Here is an 18284-nt window from a genome sequence, read left to right on the forward strand (position 1 = left end):
ATAAAACCCCCTAAATATAGTTGTTTTCATTAAGTAAAGTGTTTTAAGATCAGTCAGAACAACTGCGAACTGAATGGGCAGCTGGCTGATGAGGACTTAACCTTCATCATGCTGTAGCTGCAAGTCAGTTGTTGTTTTGGATCAAGCTAAGACATTTCAGTGCAATACATGTCCTTTTCTCGTGAAAAGGATGTCAAATCAAGGATTTGTTGTGGCAGTGTCAGATTTTTAGAGGAGTGTGTTCAAGTTAGATACATGCTAGATTTAATCTTCAGAATTCTTATGGTATGGACTGTAATTGCAGGAAACGTGAAGAGGAAAGTAAGAGGAAAGAAGCCAAGCTGCAGAAAGGGATGCAGAACATGGAACAAAATAAGTTTCGGGTACAACAGAATACCACAAATCGGGAGAAGGCTACCAGTGTCCAAGTGTTACCCAACAAAGCAGCTGACACACAGAGCAAGAGGCTTCTGTCCCTCAATGCTTCACAGATCCAGCCAGGGAGGAACAGCAGAGGTTCACCTAAAGCTGGTCATGACAAAGGCACCCCAAAGGAGAGCTGCCTGTCAGCAGAGCCTCAGAGCGAAGGTCATAAGATCAAGCAAGGTTTGTGATCTTTTTTAATTGTGCTGTTTATCTGCTTCATCCACTTCTTGGGGGGATTTTATATATAGAACACATTTTGTCTTTCTCTGATTTCATATTCTTTCATCACCTAAGCAATTTGTGCAGCAGGGTAGAGTTATATACAGATTGTTTTAGTCTGTGTGAAGTAGTGAAAAACACCAGTACAGTGTCTTATGGTGTCTATAAAAATACCCAGAATATGTGAAAACAGGCTGTGGGCAATTGTTCTATTAGTTGCACTCTTCAGATAAATAAGTTTAAAGATACTTGACCCATCTGTAGCGCACACAAAGAATGTTAATGGAGAAATGGTAACTCTGGTTTTCAAATGAGATTTATCCTCTCGCTCAATCCAAACAATCCATGTTTGAAAGAATGCTATGCCTTTTTTAGGTATGCATTCTCTTTCTGATACTGAAGTGATGCCAGGAAAGTTGATGCAATAAGGATCAAACCATGAAGTTGTATACTCAGCTCTCATTAGGTGTTCTGATCAATCCTCTTGTGACCAAAACTTTAATGGACTTTGGGCATTTTATTGGAATTAAATATAAATTTAGACCTTTTGGCCTGTGAAAACTATGATTCAGTTGTTGAGTGTTTTCTGATCTGGTTATCCAGTCAAAAGGATATCCTGTGAAGGCATTACGAATATAGCATGGTTTCACGAGGTTTTGGATGATTTTTTGGAATGACAGTATCTCAGAGATCTCTTTCTTTTCTTTTTCCCCTCCTACCTGCCCTGTAACATCCTGTCTGTTACATTTCATCCTCTCTGGTCTATTTTTTCATTCTCCTGTTAATTTCCAAGCAGAATGGAAGGTGAATGGAAGATGGAGAATTTTCCCTTTTGCTCTCCTGGCTTCTGAGTCACCCTCACCAGAGTGTTTAGAAGCAGTGATCACACAGCAGCAAGGGACGAATAGGAAGGACTTCATAGTTTCATTCAGGAGGTCAAGGGAAGTACTGAGAAGCCAAGTGCTTTGAGTTTCCTGGGTCAGTGGGTTATCCTGTGCCAGGATACAGCATGGATACCGCAGGAGTTTTTCAGGCATGTAACTCAAGTGTCATGTTAGAAAGAAAACCATTTGTAAAACATTAAGCAAATGAAGGTGTTTGGGATTCTACTGTGACAGGTAATCATGTCCTCTTCTGATTCTTCCTGCTTGCAGTTTTTGTTCATTTCAGTGAATCCTAATGTGCCCCAAAGGTAACTGAGCAAAAAAATCAGAGACATAAACTGTTTTGCTGGATCAGAGACTGAATTTGTTTTCAATTTCTCTGTCTAAAGATTCACTGAGGAAACACATCAAAAGCAAGTCAAGTTGTGTCCATTTCTATTGTGACAAAGCAAATGAGGGAACAAAGGTTGAAGTGAAACATCAGGTTGTGGCTGCTGCAGAACTGGATGGAGAAAAGCACAAGGAACACGCTGGCAACACAACGGGTGCCTGTGCTCGGAGGAGCAGGAGGCTTTCTGCTTCTGCCCATAGGACTGCCAGTGCTGGGGAGAAGCTGAGGGATCCAAGTCAGCCTCCCTCTGGCAAGAGGGACCATGGAGAAGGAAGGTCTGTGTTCTTCTGTGATGTTGGTTGTACCAGTGGAATGGCACAAAACTCAAAGCTGGGTGAAGCTTCTTCCAAAGGCAAAAGGCGCCAGCAGAAACCCAGAAATAAAGAGGTAAACGATAAGAGATGTTCACCAGCTGGTTCTAGCAGACCAGGAAGTGCCAAGACAGTATTTGTAAGCACCAGAAATGACAGCCTGCATGCTGTAGAACAAGCCGTCAAAGCAGGAAACAATGAAATAGCAAAAAAGGCCTCTTCATTATTGTCTGCTGAGGCAGATCCTACCAGGACTGTGCCAAGAAACCCAATAGCATGTTCTGCTTCTGATGACAGTTTGAACTTGGAAAAAACAGGCATAATTGTATCCAGGAATGCAGATGATGAGTTATGTTCTGTTCCATGGCAAAGTACAAATATTGAACTAATCCCTTTAGAGATTCGAATGCAGATCATAGAGAAAGAAAGAAAAAGAAAAGAGCTTTTTCGGAAGAAGAACTATGCTGCCACAGTCATACAGAGGACGTGGAGAAGGTAAGATTTCTGTTTCAGTGACTAGAGAAGAGTGAGATACAAGTTGATGTAAATGAAACTAGGCTTGTTGGCAATGTGCTTTACTTGGCTTTCAATGTTGCCAGTGCTAAACGAGGCAGTTAATAATGTTTCTCTGCACAAGGGGAAGTGGGTTTCAGTTGCATACAGTTACATTAGAAAGTTCATAAAAACTGCAAGGTGTAAGTGATGACTTTTAATAATCAGAGAAATCATTAAACTTCTATTTCAAGCACTATTTCAAGCATTTCTTTAGAGAGTGCAAATCAGGATTTGCCTAAACCTGGAGTTCAGTGACAAACTTGAAATTGTGCTCTGACCTAACATTTAACCACATAACCAAACCACAGAATGTTTGAGAGCTTTGAGTGTTCATTGCCAAAACTTGGAGGTAGCTTGAATGCCTTGATTAAGCAGGAACAACTGCTGTACAGAAGAATGTACAGAGTGCTTTCCACAGCATTATCCTGCTTTCATGAATGTGTGAGTTTCAACCTCAGAAATGCAGTCATTCTAAAAGTACATGCTTCTTAATATTTAATTTCTTATCAAAATTGGCAGGAAGAGTATGTAAGGGAAGTATATAATATTCAAATTATTCTTATTTCTTGTTTTTATTTAAACTTTCTTTGATTTTACTGAATGCAGAAAATTATAAATTGTTTGTGTTTACCAAAATTCTTTCAATGTCTCTCACTGTTTTTAACATTTTCTCTGAGTTACTCTGAGTTGAAGATGTCCCTGGCCATGGCAGGGAGGGTGGACGAGATGGTCCAACCCAAACCACTCTGTGGTTCTGGGACTCCATGCCACGTTCCTCTGAACTGTGAAGCAAAGCAGCTACTTTTTCTCCAAGGGTTGCACCACTTCTGCCCTCTCTGCTGCTTTCTCCTCGGCCTTTTCTGATGTAGATCCCAAGTTTTTGTCTTATGTGTTCAAATTTCTTAGATACCAAAAGCTAAAGGAAGCCAGGAGTAGGTTAGGAGAGTGTACCTGCAAGTGATGCTGCTGCTGCTGCTGCTGGCTCTGCTGCTTTCACTCAACACCAGTTTAAAATCCTTTCAGAGGGGCAGGCATGTGCCATGGCTTTAAGACAAAGCAGAAGCGATGTGTAGTGAGTGCTTGTGCAAATCTCCCCACAAGAATTGGGATCCAAGCATTAAGCTGGCTTACCTGCACAGAAATCTGCATTCCATTTACACTACAGATTTTGGATAGGCCTTTCTAAACTGTCCACCTGCTGAAACAGGGATGGTGTGCCTTCTCTCCAAGAAGCGCATGTGCTTACTAACACTTTGCATTTTGGAAATTGTGGGAATTAAAGATTGTTTAAGTTACATTTGTTATTTAAATACTTAATAGTGAAAAATAAATATATTTGTTCTGTTTGCAAGAACTCATAGAACACTAACAAAGATCAAAAATTCTGCAAGGCTGCAGGAGACATTCATTTGGCAGTTCTTTCACTGTCCTGTGTTTGCTTTTTTCCCAAACTTGCACATGGTAAATAGCGTGTACTTGTAGACAGAAGTAAAATTATACAATGTTATTGTGTAATTCTACATTAGAAAAAGGTAAAAGTACATGCTTGAGTTCTCGAATTTCTCTAAATTGGCATTAAATGCAGTTGTCTCACTGCAGATTTTATAGTCCTGAATCACTTATTGAAGGGAAACGCAACAGCAGAGTGGTACTGGTCTACTTAAGTGTATTAAACTTGCCGTTCTCAAGAGAATGTTTCAATTCCCAAATCTGCAAACTTTATAAATATAGTCCTCAAAAGTGTATTCTAAGGTGTGTGGCTTGCCAAAGGTTAATTGCTTATCCTGCTCATTGAGGCTTACAGATTCTGTGTCTGTGTTCTCTCTCCTGGGGGCCACCGGGGCCTGTACTGTGCTCCAGGGCCCACAGGGAGCCAACAGAAGCTGGAATAAGTTGGTTGCTGTTGTTCTCCCACTGGAGTCAAGCTGTATTTTTTTAATATATTATTGCCGTGTGCATACTTCGGCCAGCAGTGGTTTTTAAGATTAGAGCTTCTGTAACAATGAGTGAAAATACCACTTGCCAGCTTTGTTCTGCACATGGATATTACACTTTTCTTTTATGTGCAGTAGTTTTGTTGACTAAGCGTTCTGACCATGTCAGATTGATATTGTATCAAAGCTGGTCCCATTCTCCTTTTTTCTCACTAGGATCAGAATGATCTGTTATGAGAGAGCTAAATTAAAACAATGTGCACTTGCTCTACAGATAACTACCTACATCTTCTCAGTGTCAGAACCTCACAGTTGTTCTCTTGTTGCTAAAAACTACCAGAGGTTCTCTACAAACTGAAATCACAGCTGGGTGCAAAGGTGGAGGGACTGTGAATGGGTCATTTCACGTATCAGCAAAGGCATCTGGCAGCAATTACTGAATTCCAAGACAGTAGCTTAGTATTCTTTTCTGCTCCAGCATAAAACAGTTCCCCAATTGTTTTTTCTGCAGTTAAGTATTCGCTTAACCCATCCTTAGCTCAAATTATGTTAGCAAGTCACTGCAACTGTGCTCCCTCTTCACTTTCTTTTCCTCTCTTACCCCTCTGAAAAGCTAAAGGTGGCATGTTATTTAAGAAAACTGGATCATTTTTTTCCCTCTGTGTCTCAGTAACACTCCTGTTCTGAATTCATACCATGCTTCAAAACTTGCAGGCCCTGACAAGATGCAGTTGCTGCCTGCATTTGTTATGTACTTTAATGAGCTGCATAACAGTACATGCCTGAATTCTGAAGCTTCACTAAATTAAGATTAAATACATTTGTCTCACCCAGCAAATTTCACGGAGGTAATTTACTAAGCTTATTGGAGGTTTAAAATTATTTGGGCTGTAACAGAGCATATCATCCCCCTTTGGCATTCTATTGTGCTTTTATGTACTCATTTTTTGTATATGGCTGCTGCTTTGTTTGAATTAGGTAGTTCGCTGGCTTAGAACATATATTCAAACAATTTGTGTCTGGCTGGCTGTCTTTTAATGTAGAACTTTTTGCAGACGGAGCAACAGAAGAAAATCACCTCTTTCTCTCTCCTTCCTCCTTTGCTTTACCTGGGGCACCCAGTAGAAGCCTTTTTGAATGCCAGAGGGGATGATGATCAATGTGTTTTGGCCTGTTACCAAACACTTATAATAAATATTTTGCAAGTGTGACTCAATGCTCATTTGTGACAGGTTTGTACTGGGAGGATTCAGAGTTAATTGCTAAGCCAGTTAATTGACTTGTGAATGTGAAACGCCAATATCCGATTGAATACTTACGTCCGATTCGAGGGAAAAAAAAACCCCAAACAACTCCTTGCTGCTGGTGCCATTTGCCACCGGAGTGTGAGGGTGTGAGGGACAGACAATCTGCTGCTGCCACTCGCAGAGGGCTGTGACTGCGTGCAAGATCAAAGCAGCTGAGGCAAGGCTGGATCAGAAAACAGGGAGCTTTTGAAGGGAAGGGGAAAAAACAAAAATTGCTGAAAACAAGGTGAGGGGAGCATCTTCAGAGGAGGGGTGGAGAGCAGCTCAGTTTTCTGCAGAGGAAATGTGCAGTTGAACCCACAGGAGGCAGATTTGGTTTGTCTCTTGCACTGATTGACTGAGGACATGAAGTGCTAAGGCACACGAGAAAGGTTGGTGTTATTAAGCTGTGAATATAGTGAACATGGGGAAGCAGTGCTGATTATACTGTTGCCATAAATATTTCTAGTTTTGTCTTCTGATGATTTTCTATTTATAAAACAGCTGATAAGCTGATGTTGAAGCACTGTAACTTTTGATACCTGTAATGCCAGTTCTTTAGTAGCTATGTGAAATAGTGGATGCATCCAAAATTGAACCCAACTCCTAGTTTTTCTTCTGAACAAACATTTCTCATCCAAGTGACTTAGCACATCAGTGGGAGTTCTGTTTTCCCAGTTACTCATGTAATCCACCATGTGAACTGATGCGTGGAAAGCACAGAAGTAAAAACAGGTCACCTAAAACAAGTGCTCTTCTCTTTTCTGCTCTCTAGTTACCAGCTAAGACAGGAGTTGTTTCAGCTCCTTAGTGCTAAGCGGCAGTGCAAGGAAGATGAAGACAAATGGAGACAAGAGACAGCTGCCTTCTTCATTCAGGTTGCTTGGAAGAAACAGCTGAACCATAGCCCTCTGAAATCAGTTCCTTCATGTAAAAATCTGAAATCCTTAAACAAAACCAGCTCAGCCATAAAAACCAGCAAGCAGTCCATCCTAAAGCAGATATATGGTAATTTTCTTTTCACCATCATTGATTTTGAATAACTGTGCTTTTATTTTTTATAACAGAGTGTTATTAGTCTATGCACTTCTTACCTAACTGTTAAGGATTTCAGCTATTTATAAAAATTAGTCTGAATCTCAGGTGTTCTGGGCAACTGTATTTCTGTTTCAGGTTAAAAAAAACAAACAACTCGGTGATTTAAAATGGCTGCTGCTAAAGCTGTTTGAATCCCCACACAGCATTGTTTCAACACAGATCTTGAGCAATCAAATAATTATGTTGCCAGGGCTGCTCACCATATATCAATGTGGAAAGAGAACAGAGCAGTTAAGCTGGGGATAGCTGGCTGTATCCATGCAGAGTGGCTATCTGGATCACGGTTTGGTTTTTTAAAGCATTGTTTTAAACTTTTTGTTTGTTACAGTTTTAAAAATATTTTCATTTGAAGAATATGTTCAATGTTGGTAACTTTCTGTATGAAGATAAGTGGCCTTTCTGGCAAAAGCAAGATTGTCTTTTATAATTCTGCACTGCTTTGCACTGTGCCTGGATGTGGACGTGCAAAGGAATGCATCTTCAACAACAGGTAGAGGCCAAGTTTTGCTTCTAGACCTTGAGTTCCTTTACAGTATGGATGACTGATGGAATAAGGATATGCTAATTATATGTATTTTAGCAGCTGGTAAGTCACTTCTATCATGGCTCTGTAGCTTTGAGAACCAAAAAGGATAAAATAAATAAATAATAAATTTGTTTTCCTTTTTTTTTTAAATAGCTGCAAGATGTATTGTAATGTTACTTAAATTTCAGTTGTGTATGTCATGATATTCTGTCATACGGCATGTCTCATGAGTTTCCCCATTAAAAATGAGAGTAACTTTTAGAATAATGCTATATCTTACTGAAATATTTTGTAGCTATACACAGCCACATGTTTATGTGATAAACACAGAGCTGTTCACATTGTGTGTTAAAGGACGTTCTCAGGAAGGCAAAGTGTGTCAGTCAACAAGACCTCCTTCTAAGCTGAAACTTTCTGATGTGCAGCTGGTCTCAGGTAGGACACATCTCATTTTAAGAATACTTTGATGTTTATATACCTGAGATTGTTTTCTTATCTAAGAAGAAAACAATCTGCTTAAGGACTAGGATCTCTTATCAAAATGCGTAACTGCTGCCAAACTGTTGTGATTGCACGCTCCTCCTTTCACTGCGTTTGGGCTTATTTGAGCACTGCACTTCTATCCTTGAGTCATTTAGATGAAAAACATTTTTACTGAAGTCCATCTGTCAGACTGTTTAAAGTGTATTATGGACTTACTTGGGGTTGGGAGCTGTGGTCATGTTGGTGTTTCACCACATGAAATTTCAGTGTCCCACTGGGCATTTGGTGTTCCTGGCTGTGCTACACCTCGGGCAGACAGGCCACAGCTAGATGGGAACACAGCAACTGCTTCAAGGAAACAGGAGTTCAGGTAATTTGCAAAGGGAAGTAAAATACATTTTCCAAGTAGTTTAACACAACTCTGAACTCAGAAGGAAATATGACAGTGGACCTATCCTTGAGTTTGTTAGAACTGTAGGTGAATTTCTGCCTCACTAAGAGACAGAGGCCTTTTTCTTTCACTGTCTGAGAACTGTTTTAATTAAGAGGCATGACCAGACAGGTGTTTGATTGCCACCTCTTCACGCAGATACAAATCTAAATTTTAAAAGAGCTTTTAGCTCTTTTCGTTTAACTTTTCAGGACAACAGATCTCCCTGTCTTCTGAAATAAAAAGGCTTTCTCTTGAGGCTGGAATGGCCTTTGCTTTCATAACTTGGTGACGAATAGGTTAGTGATAGGAACTCTGCCCAGTTCCTTTAGAACACTACCTACTTTTATTCACCTAATAAGAGCTCAGGGAACTTTAGCCCTTACTTAAAAGACAATAACATGTTTTTCATCTGCCTGCCTTTGTGCATGACAACATTAGGTTTGTTGGAAAAGTTCAGAGCTGTCAGTGGCTAATGCCAGATACTCCGTTTCTGACGTAGGTGCCTGGAGTAGGTCAGAATGGACTGTTCAGTTTCATTTCCCCTTGCAGAAGGTACATCTGGGAAGGTGAAGGCTGACTGTCAGCCCGAATTTTAATGTTCATAGAGCTCCTGGAAGAAGTGTGCAGTGACAAATCTGTAACAGGGATTGGCACCCAACTCATTCAAACATTGCGGAAGGGGGGATATGCAGAGGGTGTTCAAAGGAAATGTTCAGTAAGGCAGGTGACAGGTAGAAAGGTAGAAAAGGGACAGGGTAAGTGCTTTGGAATATTCTGGCAAATAGGCCCTTTAAAGATTGTTATCATTAAAACATTTTCAAAACTTGAAATGTGTACTTTTTCTAGTTTGCTGTCTTTTTAAAAATTAAATAGATTCCTTTTGTCAATTCAGCAAGTGGCACTTAAAGAGGTGCTCTCCAGCAGAACCAGACAGCCTGGTTCTTTGTTTCACTGTGGACATTAAAGTGTGTTCAGAGTTGCAAAGGAGCAGGTTTTGCAACTCTTGGCTTTAGAAAGACGTCCTTAAGATGTGCTGGGTTCACACCCTCAGTGAAACATTTAGATTTGCACTTGGGATGACCCTGGCTAGAATGGAAAGCATTGAAATGTTTGATCTTCACAAACCTGGGAAAGGAAAACATGCATATTACTTGTACCACATTACAGGAAATAAAAAAACATTGCATGAGCAATTCAGAGCACTCACTTTAGCCCCTGGACCAGTTTCCCAGACTTTCTAGGAAGAGCCCACTGCCTACCTCATGTTGCTAAAGATTGCTCAACACAATCTCTCTCTTCAACAAGTCTAGTGTTAGTCTGGAGTCCTACGTTCATTTATGGGAGTGAACCTTGTTACACTCGTGAGAGGCTGCTGAAGTCCCACACGCAGCAGCAGCATCATCAGCTGTGTTCCACACAAGCTGTACCCAGTGCTGCAGAAACCAAACTCTATTGAGAGACCATCAGCAGTGATTACCAGGAAAAAAGGCACGTTCTGCTCCCAGGAGATTTGCTGCTTATGAAATCTAGAACACAGTGTATTTGAAGCTCCTTTTCACCCACTAGAGTTACTCATCAAAACTATTTTGTTCTTTTACAGTGAGCAACCTACAGTGTGTTAATTTGCTGGAGAACATGGAAAAATCAAGGCAATTTTCATACAACATGAGACCAACCACTGCTGCAAAACCAAAAAATACAAGACTCAAGCATTAAGCAAAACAATGTTTGGAATTTAAAATCCATTCCAGTACAGCTGTTATCTTCCATAATGTATAAGCCATCTATGATGTATTAAACCTGAACATTTTCGGTTTTGTATTATCTCAGCATTACATGCCAAACACACTTCTAAGGAGCTGGACTCATTTTGTGTACAAACTGATTTCTAAATGCAACTGTTAATTTCTTCACCAGTACAGGATGAAATCTGAATTGCATTTGAAGACAGAAAATGAAGCACTAAGCCCAGTATTGCAATAACATTGCAGGGGCAATAAAAGCTTTCCATTGCAAAAAGTAGGAATTTTGAATGTGTCCATCAAGCAGAGTTTCAAAGAAGAGGGAAACTGTACTGAAGATACTACAGTTCTGAGAGACCAGTGTTCAATTTTACCTCAAGGTCATTAAAATAATTTCAAAATCCAAGCAGGAATGGGAGAACAGCCTTCATGCTCCACTTCTCTCCTAAAGAACCAATTGTTCCTTAGCTAACTATGGATGTGGAAGGAAATGTAGACCTATTGACAAAAAACACTAAAGAAACTGCTTTCACAACCTATGGAAACTATTAGGGCTGTGTTTTCTACCCTTTGAAATGATCACAATTTTTTTTAATAACTCTTTTTCTATGTGCATTAGAGAAGCAAGAAAAGATGAGCCCTACTCTAGGAAAAAAAAAAAGTTTTTTAATAGCTTTGGAGCTGCCACAGTGTACAGTATTTACCTTGCTCAAAGTATTTAAAAATATGAACTCAGCAAAAATAAAAAATGTTACTCTAAAGCATACTGTTTTCAATTTTTTTTTTCTACTTGGTATTACACAATTCTATTTTTTTTTAAATAATGTGATGCTTCACAGTAATAGATGAGCAGAGTCAATTTAAGTCCATTTGTCTGCAAGCTCTTCAGCATCAAGGACTTGACTTTAACACCCCTCATTGTCATCACCACATTTTAGTAAAATCCCTTTCAGTACCATCTACTTGCTTAAAAAAAAGGCAGCAGAGGTATTGCAGTTCTCTGTAAAATTTTTATTGTTTCACTTACAAAAAAATTGACAAGCTTTGTTCCAACATATTCCATTCAAAACTAAATAGAAGTAAATGCTTTACAATAAATGCAGTTTGACCTCTTCAATATACTGTGTTTATAGGGCCAGGTGTCTGGGGATGAGAGGCAAGGTAGATGTTGAAACAGTAATGGAGGTCTGTGAGCCACTGCTCCTGAACTTCACCACTCTTCAGTGTCTAGAAAGAAGGAGAAAAAAGGTAACACTCAATTTCCCCAACAGCATTTGCAAAACCTGGCTTTGTTTTTACAGGTAATCAGGTGCACTGTTAAAGGTACAAGACAGCCCTGTTCCCCTGCACACAGTGACATTGTTCCTCTCTTTTATACATTTCAACACTGTGTGTCTGTTAAATAATAATAAAGTGTTACAACTGGGTACACTAAGTCATTACATTACCAAGTGTGTGAGTTAACACCAGATGTGCTTTCCTTATTCTTAATTAGAGTGGCTCACTTTGCAATTCTGCAATTTATAGGCAATTAAAATGCAAATGAGCACAGTGCTACCAATGCAGCAGAGCTCCCCAACCCACTCTAAGGGGAACTGCTACCAACAGACCACCCAGTCCAGGCCCAGGAATTCCCTCTTCTCAGGATTATATAGGTGGCTTAAAAGAACCCAGCAACACATATAACCCACCCACGGTGGAACAACACAAGAACTGGTTGTGGTATTTTCTACACTAAAAGGAAACAACCCCCTCCCTAACTTGCAGGTTAGAGAACCTTGCCATAATGTCTTATATCTGCTTTCACCACCGTTTAAAAACAGCTCCTCTTGAACATTTGCAATGATTTTTAAAAATAAACATGACATACATGTGGTCTCTAGGAAACAAGAACTTTCATACCATGATGTCCTTGATGATCTGTTGCACCAGAAACTCATTGGTGATCATATGGCTCCTGAGCTGCCCGTGCTGCATTAGTAAGCGAAGCAACTGAGCAACAATGGGCAGCTCCTCCCGACAGATCCTGCTCACTTGCAGGCTTTGCAGCATCAGCCTCAGTAACCGTGGCAGGAGTGCTAATGCAGAAATGCATGATCTCCACAGCATATCCCTGAGAGGAAAAGATAATCAAAACTGAAATGACTGAGGACACACATTTCAAGGATGCTTCTGTGAACTGGCTGCATGGCTGTACAAGGAAACTTGCTTCTGTGGATTCAATCATACCAGCTGCATTCACTATAATTAGTGGCAAAGCAGAAAATCTGTACCAGAAAATGCCAAACTTGAAAATATTCCAAAATTTTGTATAGCACTGGAAAAAAGTTAAGGGCCTGACCTGGAAGCTACAAATGTTGTTTAATCTCTCACACAGTGAATTTCTGCTTCATGCAGCTGTGAAGAGGTTTTTGTTTCAGTCATTTTTCAGGTACACCTGAACTTTTAAGATTCATAAGAAATTAAATAATGGACTCAGCTGTTTGTGAATGCAAGTCATTAAATACAGTAAGAGAAGGAGGAGTTGGGCTTTCAATTTTCAGGAAGCTTTCAACAACTTTTCTGAATATGGAAAAGTTTGACCTGTTTAAAGACATTTCTGTGTTTCAGGTGAATTTATTTGAATTTGTTATCTGTAGCTTTTGGATTTTTTAAATCAAATGGCATCGCAGTCTATGTAATGATGCCTGAGAAGTTTGAAATATCAAATCAATGTACTCATAAAGCCAAATCCTTTGCATGGTGCTTTTCAATGTACCTAATGAAGCTAAGGTTAAAGATTAAGGTATAAATATCCAACTTTACAAAATCAGGGTAGTTGTGACATCCAAGCAAAACAATTTGAGATGAAACCTTCTTCAGTTACTGTTTTAAGTAATTCCTGGTAACTTTGCAGGTGTTTTTCTTAAATCTAAGTGCTGATTTGAAGCAAGCAAAAGAGAGACAGGAAAAAAAACTGAAGGGAGGGGGGTATCCTTTCATTTCACATCTCTAAATACTTGTGGCTGCAAAGACAGAGACAAGACTGTAAGAAAAGCAGCTTTACCTTTTCTGTAAATGCTCTGCATCCTCTCTGTCTATAGTTAACAGGAAGTACAGAAGACTGTAACAACAAGAGGCCAAGAACCTGTGCAGGTTTTCACTTATGATGCAGGCTTGATCCAAGAGCTTATTTATGGCACACAGAACAGATCCAGCTGTGCTATCAGGTATTACAGCCAATCCAACCTGTATTAAAACAAGACAAAAAAAAAAAAAAAAAACAACCACCCAAGTCCATCACTTTATACAAGATTTTTTGCTGGGATACACACAAACCTAGAGCTTTCCTGTGGTGACATATTTTACTTTGTTTCTTTTCAAACTCTAGAGACCACTGCATTTTTTCAAATCCCTGCTTTCCCAATAAACTGCCGTTCATACCAACAGAAGGTTAAATTGACATCTTCATTCCATCCCCTCCAAACAAACACTCATCTCAAACATATCTGAAAAGCAGCACTGCTTTGAGCCTTGCTCTGAATGACAGTGCAGACACAATCTTCTGGGCAGAACAGGTCTTTCCTTTTAACCATATATCATGGGACTGGGAAGGCCTTCTGAGTCTTGAAATGGCACTGAGCAGTCACTGAGGTAGAAGAAAACTCTGATTTATGCTACAGAAAGAAAAGCTTCTACTGAATTGTCACCAGGGTGAGTCTCCTTTGAAGACCAACAGGAGCTTTATGAACTGAGGTAAATCAAAGCTAATGAAATATATGGTGAGCCCGAAGTGGGGTGATGCTCTGCTGTTGTTAAAGAGAGAACATCATCTTGAGTAACGATTTTATAGGCATGATAAATAATTTAAAATAAAATCTTGGTTTTTGTAGAGGCGGTGAATTAGAAAGCAGTTTAAATTTTGAAGTACTATGGAGTAAGTACCCTAGAACTTTCTCTTGTAAAGCCATAAAAAAATCATGCACTGCTAGTGTGGCACCATTTACCTTTAAAAAACTATTAAGGAGTTTGAGAGTTGTCTAATTTGCTCACCTGCAAGTACACTATTTTAAACTGACAGAGGGAGCTGGTTCACTTAACAAGGTCGGCTGTTTCTTTTAGAAATGTTTAGAAGATCAATAAAGTACAAGCTACAGAAATGTGAAATGTATTTCATTCATACCATTACTTGTGAGAGGTAAGGGATACAGAACAACTACAAGCTGAAACTTTTAAATCCTTCCAGCCCAAGACACTGGGTGTATTTCAGGGCCACAAGCACAGATCGCTGTCCCAGGCTGACCCTGTGCTAGTCAGGTGCAGAGGCAAGAAGAGGATGATGATGGTCCTGCCTGACAGAAGGTGGGACTGCAGCTGTTACCACGACCCTGCCGAATACTACAGGACACTGAGGCACCAAACAATTAAAAAGAATAATGTTCTTCCTGATCAACCATAAATAAATAATGGCAATGATCTAGATGGATCTATAAAGAACCATCCTGAAGATCAACTGAGCTAACATATTGATGGAATGTGCTGGTCAGCCAGTCTGAAAGATACAGAGACACTTCAATTTATACAAGTCCAGTAGATGAGGCTGCTCAGGTAAGTCCCCATATAGGATACTGCCTCCATGATGCCTTTGTTTCCTGAGAGGTGTCAGCAGCCAGTTGGAGACTCTGGGCAGTAGCCTTGCCAACCATAAAAACCCACTTAATGGTTTGCTCTTAAAGGGACAGGGCAGTAGAACATAAAAGCCTTTTTAAAAGTTGATTTAAGTCAACATCCACCCCTAAAAATCCAGACTATGGTTATAGGTAAGCTACTCCCTATGGAAGCTTTGGTCTAGTAATTTCTCAATATGGCTCCATACAGGGAATGGCAGACACTGGTTAGATCACAGAACCACCCTGACAGGAGGGCAGGGGCAGTCCCTGTGTCCTCTCTCTCATCAGACAGCATCACAGGATCAACTTCAGATTCTGTCCCTGACCATTCTTTGTTACTCAGCTCTGGCTTTGCCACCCCATGCTCAGTTCTGGCACATTCAGGATTAGAAGACAGGCTGTAAAACCCAGAGAATGGGTCAGGTTGGAAGGGAGCACAAGGACTCATCTGGTCCAACCTCCCTGCTCAAGCAGAGTCATCCTAAAGCACATGGCACAGGACTGTGTCCAGACAGTTCTAGAATATCTCCAGTGAGGGAGACTCCACATAATCTGTGGGCAACCTGTTCCATGTCACAGTCACCCACACAGTAGAGAAGTTCTTCCTCATGTTCAAGTGGGGCTTCCTGAGCATCAGTTTCTTCTTACTGCCTCTTGTCCTATTGCTCCGCACCACAAAGAACCTGGCTCCATCTTCTTAGCATACTTTAGATACTTAAATATATAGATGAGGTAAAAAACCTCATCTAAAAGCTGCTGGTCACTCTTTTGAAAAGCAAAGCAAACCAAGAAATGTTTCATTTATGGATAAGCAACCTTGAAGACAAGCTGAAGTATTCACAAATCTGAGCAAAATGACCCCTATAAGTTCAGATACCAACAGTTATTATGTATTTTTTGAAGTCCCCCAAATCTTGTTTAAAGCTTTTGCAAATGCTGAAATTATATGTTAAATACGTAGGATAAGTGGATTTGAGGATTAATGACACTGTTAGCAAATTTATCACGAGGAAGTTTTAATGTAGAAGACAAATGGTACTTACAAGATATTTACAGATGCCAGTCTGGAGAATGTCAAAACACTGACTTTGTGAAGGTATAGTGGACAAACTGTGACAGATCACCTGTTTTAATAAAACAAAGTTATATTTAAGCACTCCAAATGCAACCAGCAATCACTCACTGTGCAGTCATATTTTGCTGACAGACGTAAATCCAAAGAACCTACAGGGACACACAGCAGCTTTGTCTCAAAGTACTGATTCTTCACAGTATAGATGAATAGCATTGTCTACATACATAGTTCAGTGCTTAAAGAGACGATGGTCTACACCATTAGGGCTTTTGGGAATGGCTCTCCGCATTCTGTGTGATAGAAGGCAAAAAATACTCTTATCAAGTGAGACTGCCACACCAAGCCTCCAAATGCCTTTCCTTGGAGCTGAAGAATTTCAGGAAACAACTCCCCAAATAACTGTATCAAGCATGAAACAGAGGGGTCACAGTGAAACAGAAAAGTAATACAACAAAGAAGAATATAGCAAAGATCCATTTTTCAACATAAGTTTCCTCTTCAGTGCCAAAAATGTCATGTTCAAAAACGATACAAACTGTAATACTACTATGGAAAATCTAGTTTTATAAACTGCATAGAACTTTCTGGTGCTTATATATCAGGCACTAGCAAACTACCATAAAATGTTTAAGTCTCCTGGGCATAGGATAAAGAAGCAAGAGCTCCAGTAGAACTGCTGGTAAGCTGTACTGCAATCCTCAGCAGATGGCTTTCTCTGTTCCTCTTTTCCTTCCCCTCTATTCCAATAATTTGCAAGCTAGTTGGAGAGCTTGGATGCCCTCTCTTTGTTCACATCCACTGCTTATCTCACCAGAGTGGCAACTAAAGCCTCTGGAGAAGCCAATGTGCACAGCCTAAGTGTGTTATCAGACCATGAGCAATTGTGATGTCCTGCTAAGGACAAGGTTAACAGAAGAACCAATACATGAGGAATGGAATCTTCTCTTTGTGCTTAAGGGAATCAGAGAGTAGCGAGATCAGATGTTTGAAGGATGAAAGAATTCAAGTCCAGGCATTTTACAAATATCTCAACTACACAAAACACATTCCTCTAAGATGCCTCATGACTCAAAATCTAAAGAGAATTTGCACAGGAGGATCTGGCCTGAGGGATTAAATTCTGTGATAGTGTTTTGATTTTGAGACTTTGAGTTCAGGCAGGTCAAGACACCAAAACATAGTATGACAAAATGACAAACTGAGATAATGACAAAACAGAACATATCAACCATCAAAAATAATAGTCCACAACATTTGCAGCTGGAGGATGGGAAAGGTTAGGGAAAGAACCATTAACTCAAGGTCCTGTGGTATGAAAACTCAGCCTTAACTAATGTGGATGCCAGTGCTAGTTTAATCAGAAATGGCCAAGCAGCACCATTTGTCATGATACCAAAGCACACTCAGCTTTTTCAAAATTACATGCCACACCCTGGTTTCAGCCCTGCTTATGCCAGCCAAATTCAGGAGATCCTTAACACATCTGCCTAGTGGAACACAACATTATTGGGCTGTCAGGACATTGCTTGTGTTAGTCAGTATCACAGGTGTAGTGCAAGTGTTTCATTTGACTAGTAGGACTATTTAAAAGACAATTTCATATATACTCTTGCACTCAGTATCTTTACTATATATTTACTTTATAATGAAACATAAATAATGAAACAAAACTGAGTACATCATCCTAAATATAGTAGGGCTTTTGTCCATTACAATTTGAAAGTGATAAAATATTAAGTACTCTGGAATATTCCCAAGAAATCCACTCAAAACATCTGTGTTATTAGTTGTGTCAAGGGATAAAGTCAAGCTGCAACAGAGGTTATTACTGGGGACTGTCATGTCAAGGACAAACTGTGACTCCAGTCTGAGCTGCTATTTCAATGAGCACCACTTACACAAAAGGTAAAGCTGCACTGATGAAATCTGCTGGATGACAGCTTCAAGCTGAGAAACCCTGCAAAGGCAGGAGGAAGGGACTAACCTATGGAAAAGATCACACAGGTTTGATGAGTAACAGCTACAGAAAAAAATCAGTGAAAAAGATGTGGTGGGTCATGTGCTTGGAGACTGATAAAAACTTCTGCATGAAGCTATGAGTTTTACCAGTTGGAAATGACGAAATTCTGTAACAGCTGACTACAAGTGGTTGTGAGACAACCACAAAATGGGCAAATGTTACTTCAGGATGTAAAAATAAAGATAATCCAAATAGAAGTGCTCAGACAGAATAAGAATCATCTCTTCAATACTACTCTGTAAGATCTTGCTA

The 18284-nt window shown here is 39.8% G+C and overlaps 2 protein-coding genes across 8 annotated transcripts in view; one reads left to right on the forward strand and one right to left on the reverse strand.

Moving 5' to 3' along the window:
* Window positions 1-11049, forward strand: part of INVS (inversin) — an 85261-nt gene extending 74212 nt beyond the window's left edge. For all 5 annotated transcript variants that reach the window (XM_005517338.3, XM_088060036.1, XM_014255988.2 and 2 more), the window contains 5 exons: window positions 305-606; window positions 1919-2726; window positions 6782-7014; window positions 7985-8065; window positions 10147-11049. In XM_005517338.3, coding sequence (XP_005517395.2) covers window positions 305-606; window positions 1919-2726; window positions 6782-7014; window positions 7985-8065; window positions 10147-10262 — 1540 coding nt within the window. In that variant the 3' untranslated portion in view covers window positions 10263-11049. The remainder of the gene's footprint in view (window positions 1-304; window positions 607-1918; window positions 2727-6781; window positions 7015-7984; window positions 8066-10146) is intronic.
* A 236-nt stretch (window positions 11050-11285) lies between these two features.
* TEX10 (testis expressed 10) overlaps window positions 11286-18284 on the reverse strand; it is a 54878-nt gene continuing 47879 nt past the window's right edge. For all 3 annotated transcript variants that reach the window (XM_088057458.1, XM_014256276.2, XM_014256260.2), the window contains exons 13-16: window positions 15981-16061; window positions 13335-13516; window positions 12191-12401; window positions 11286-11515 (exon numbers count right to left, since the gene is read on the reverse strand). In XM_088057458.1, coding sequence (XP_087913584.1) covers window positions 11402-11515; window positions 12191-12401; window positions 13335-13516; window positions 15981-16061 — 588 coding nt within the window. In that variant the 3' untranslated portion in view covers window positions 11286-11401. The remainder of the gene's footprint in view (window positions 11516-12190; window positions 12402-13334; window positions 13517-15980; window positions 16062-18284) is intronic.

The sequence above is a fragment of the Pseudopodoces humilis genome, chromosome 1 (assembly GCF_049639895.1).
Source record: "Pseudopodoces humilis isolate 2021_Gansu_Grassland_sample_001 chromosome 1, ASM4963989v1, whole genome shotgun sequence".
Lineage (NCBI taxonomy): Eukaryota > Metazoa > Chordata > Aves > Passeriformes > Paridae > Pseudopodoces > Pseudopodoces humilis.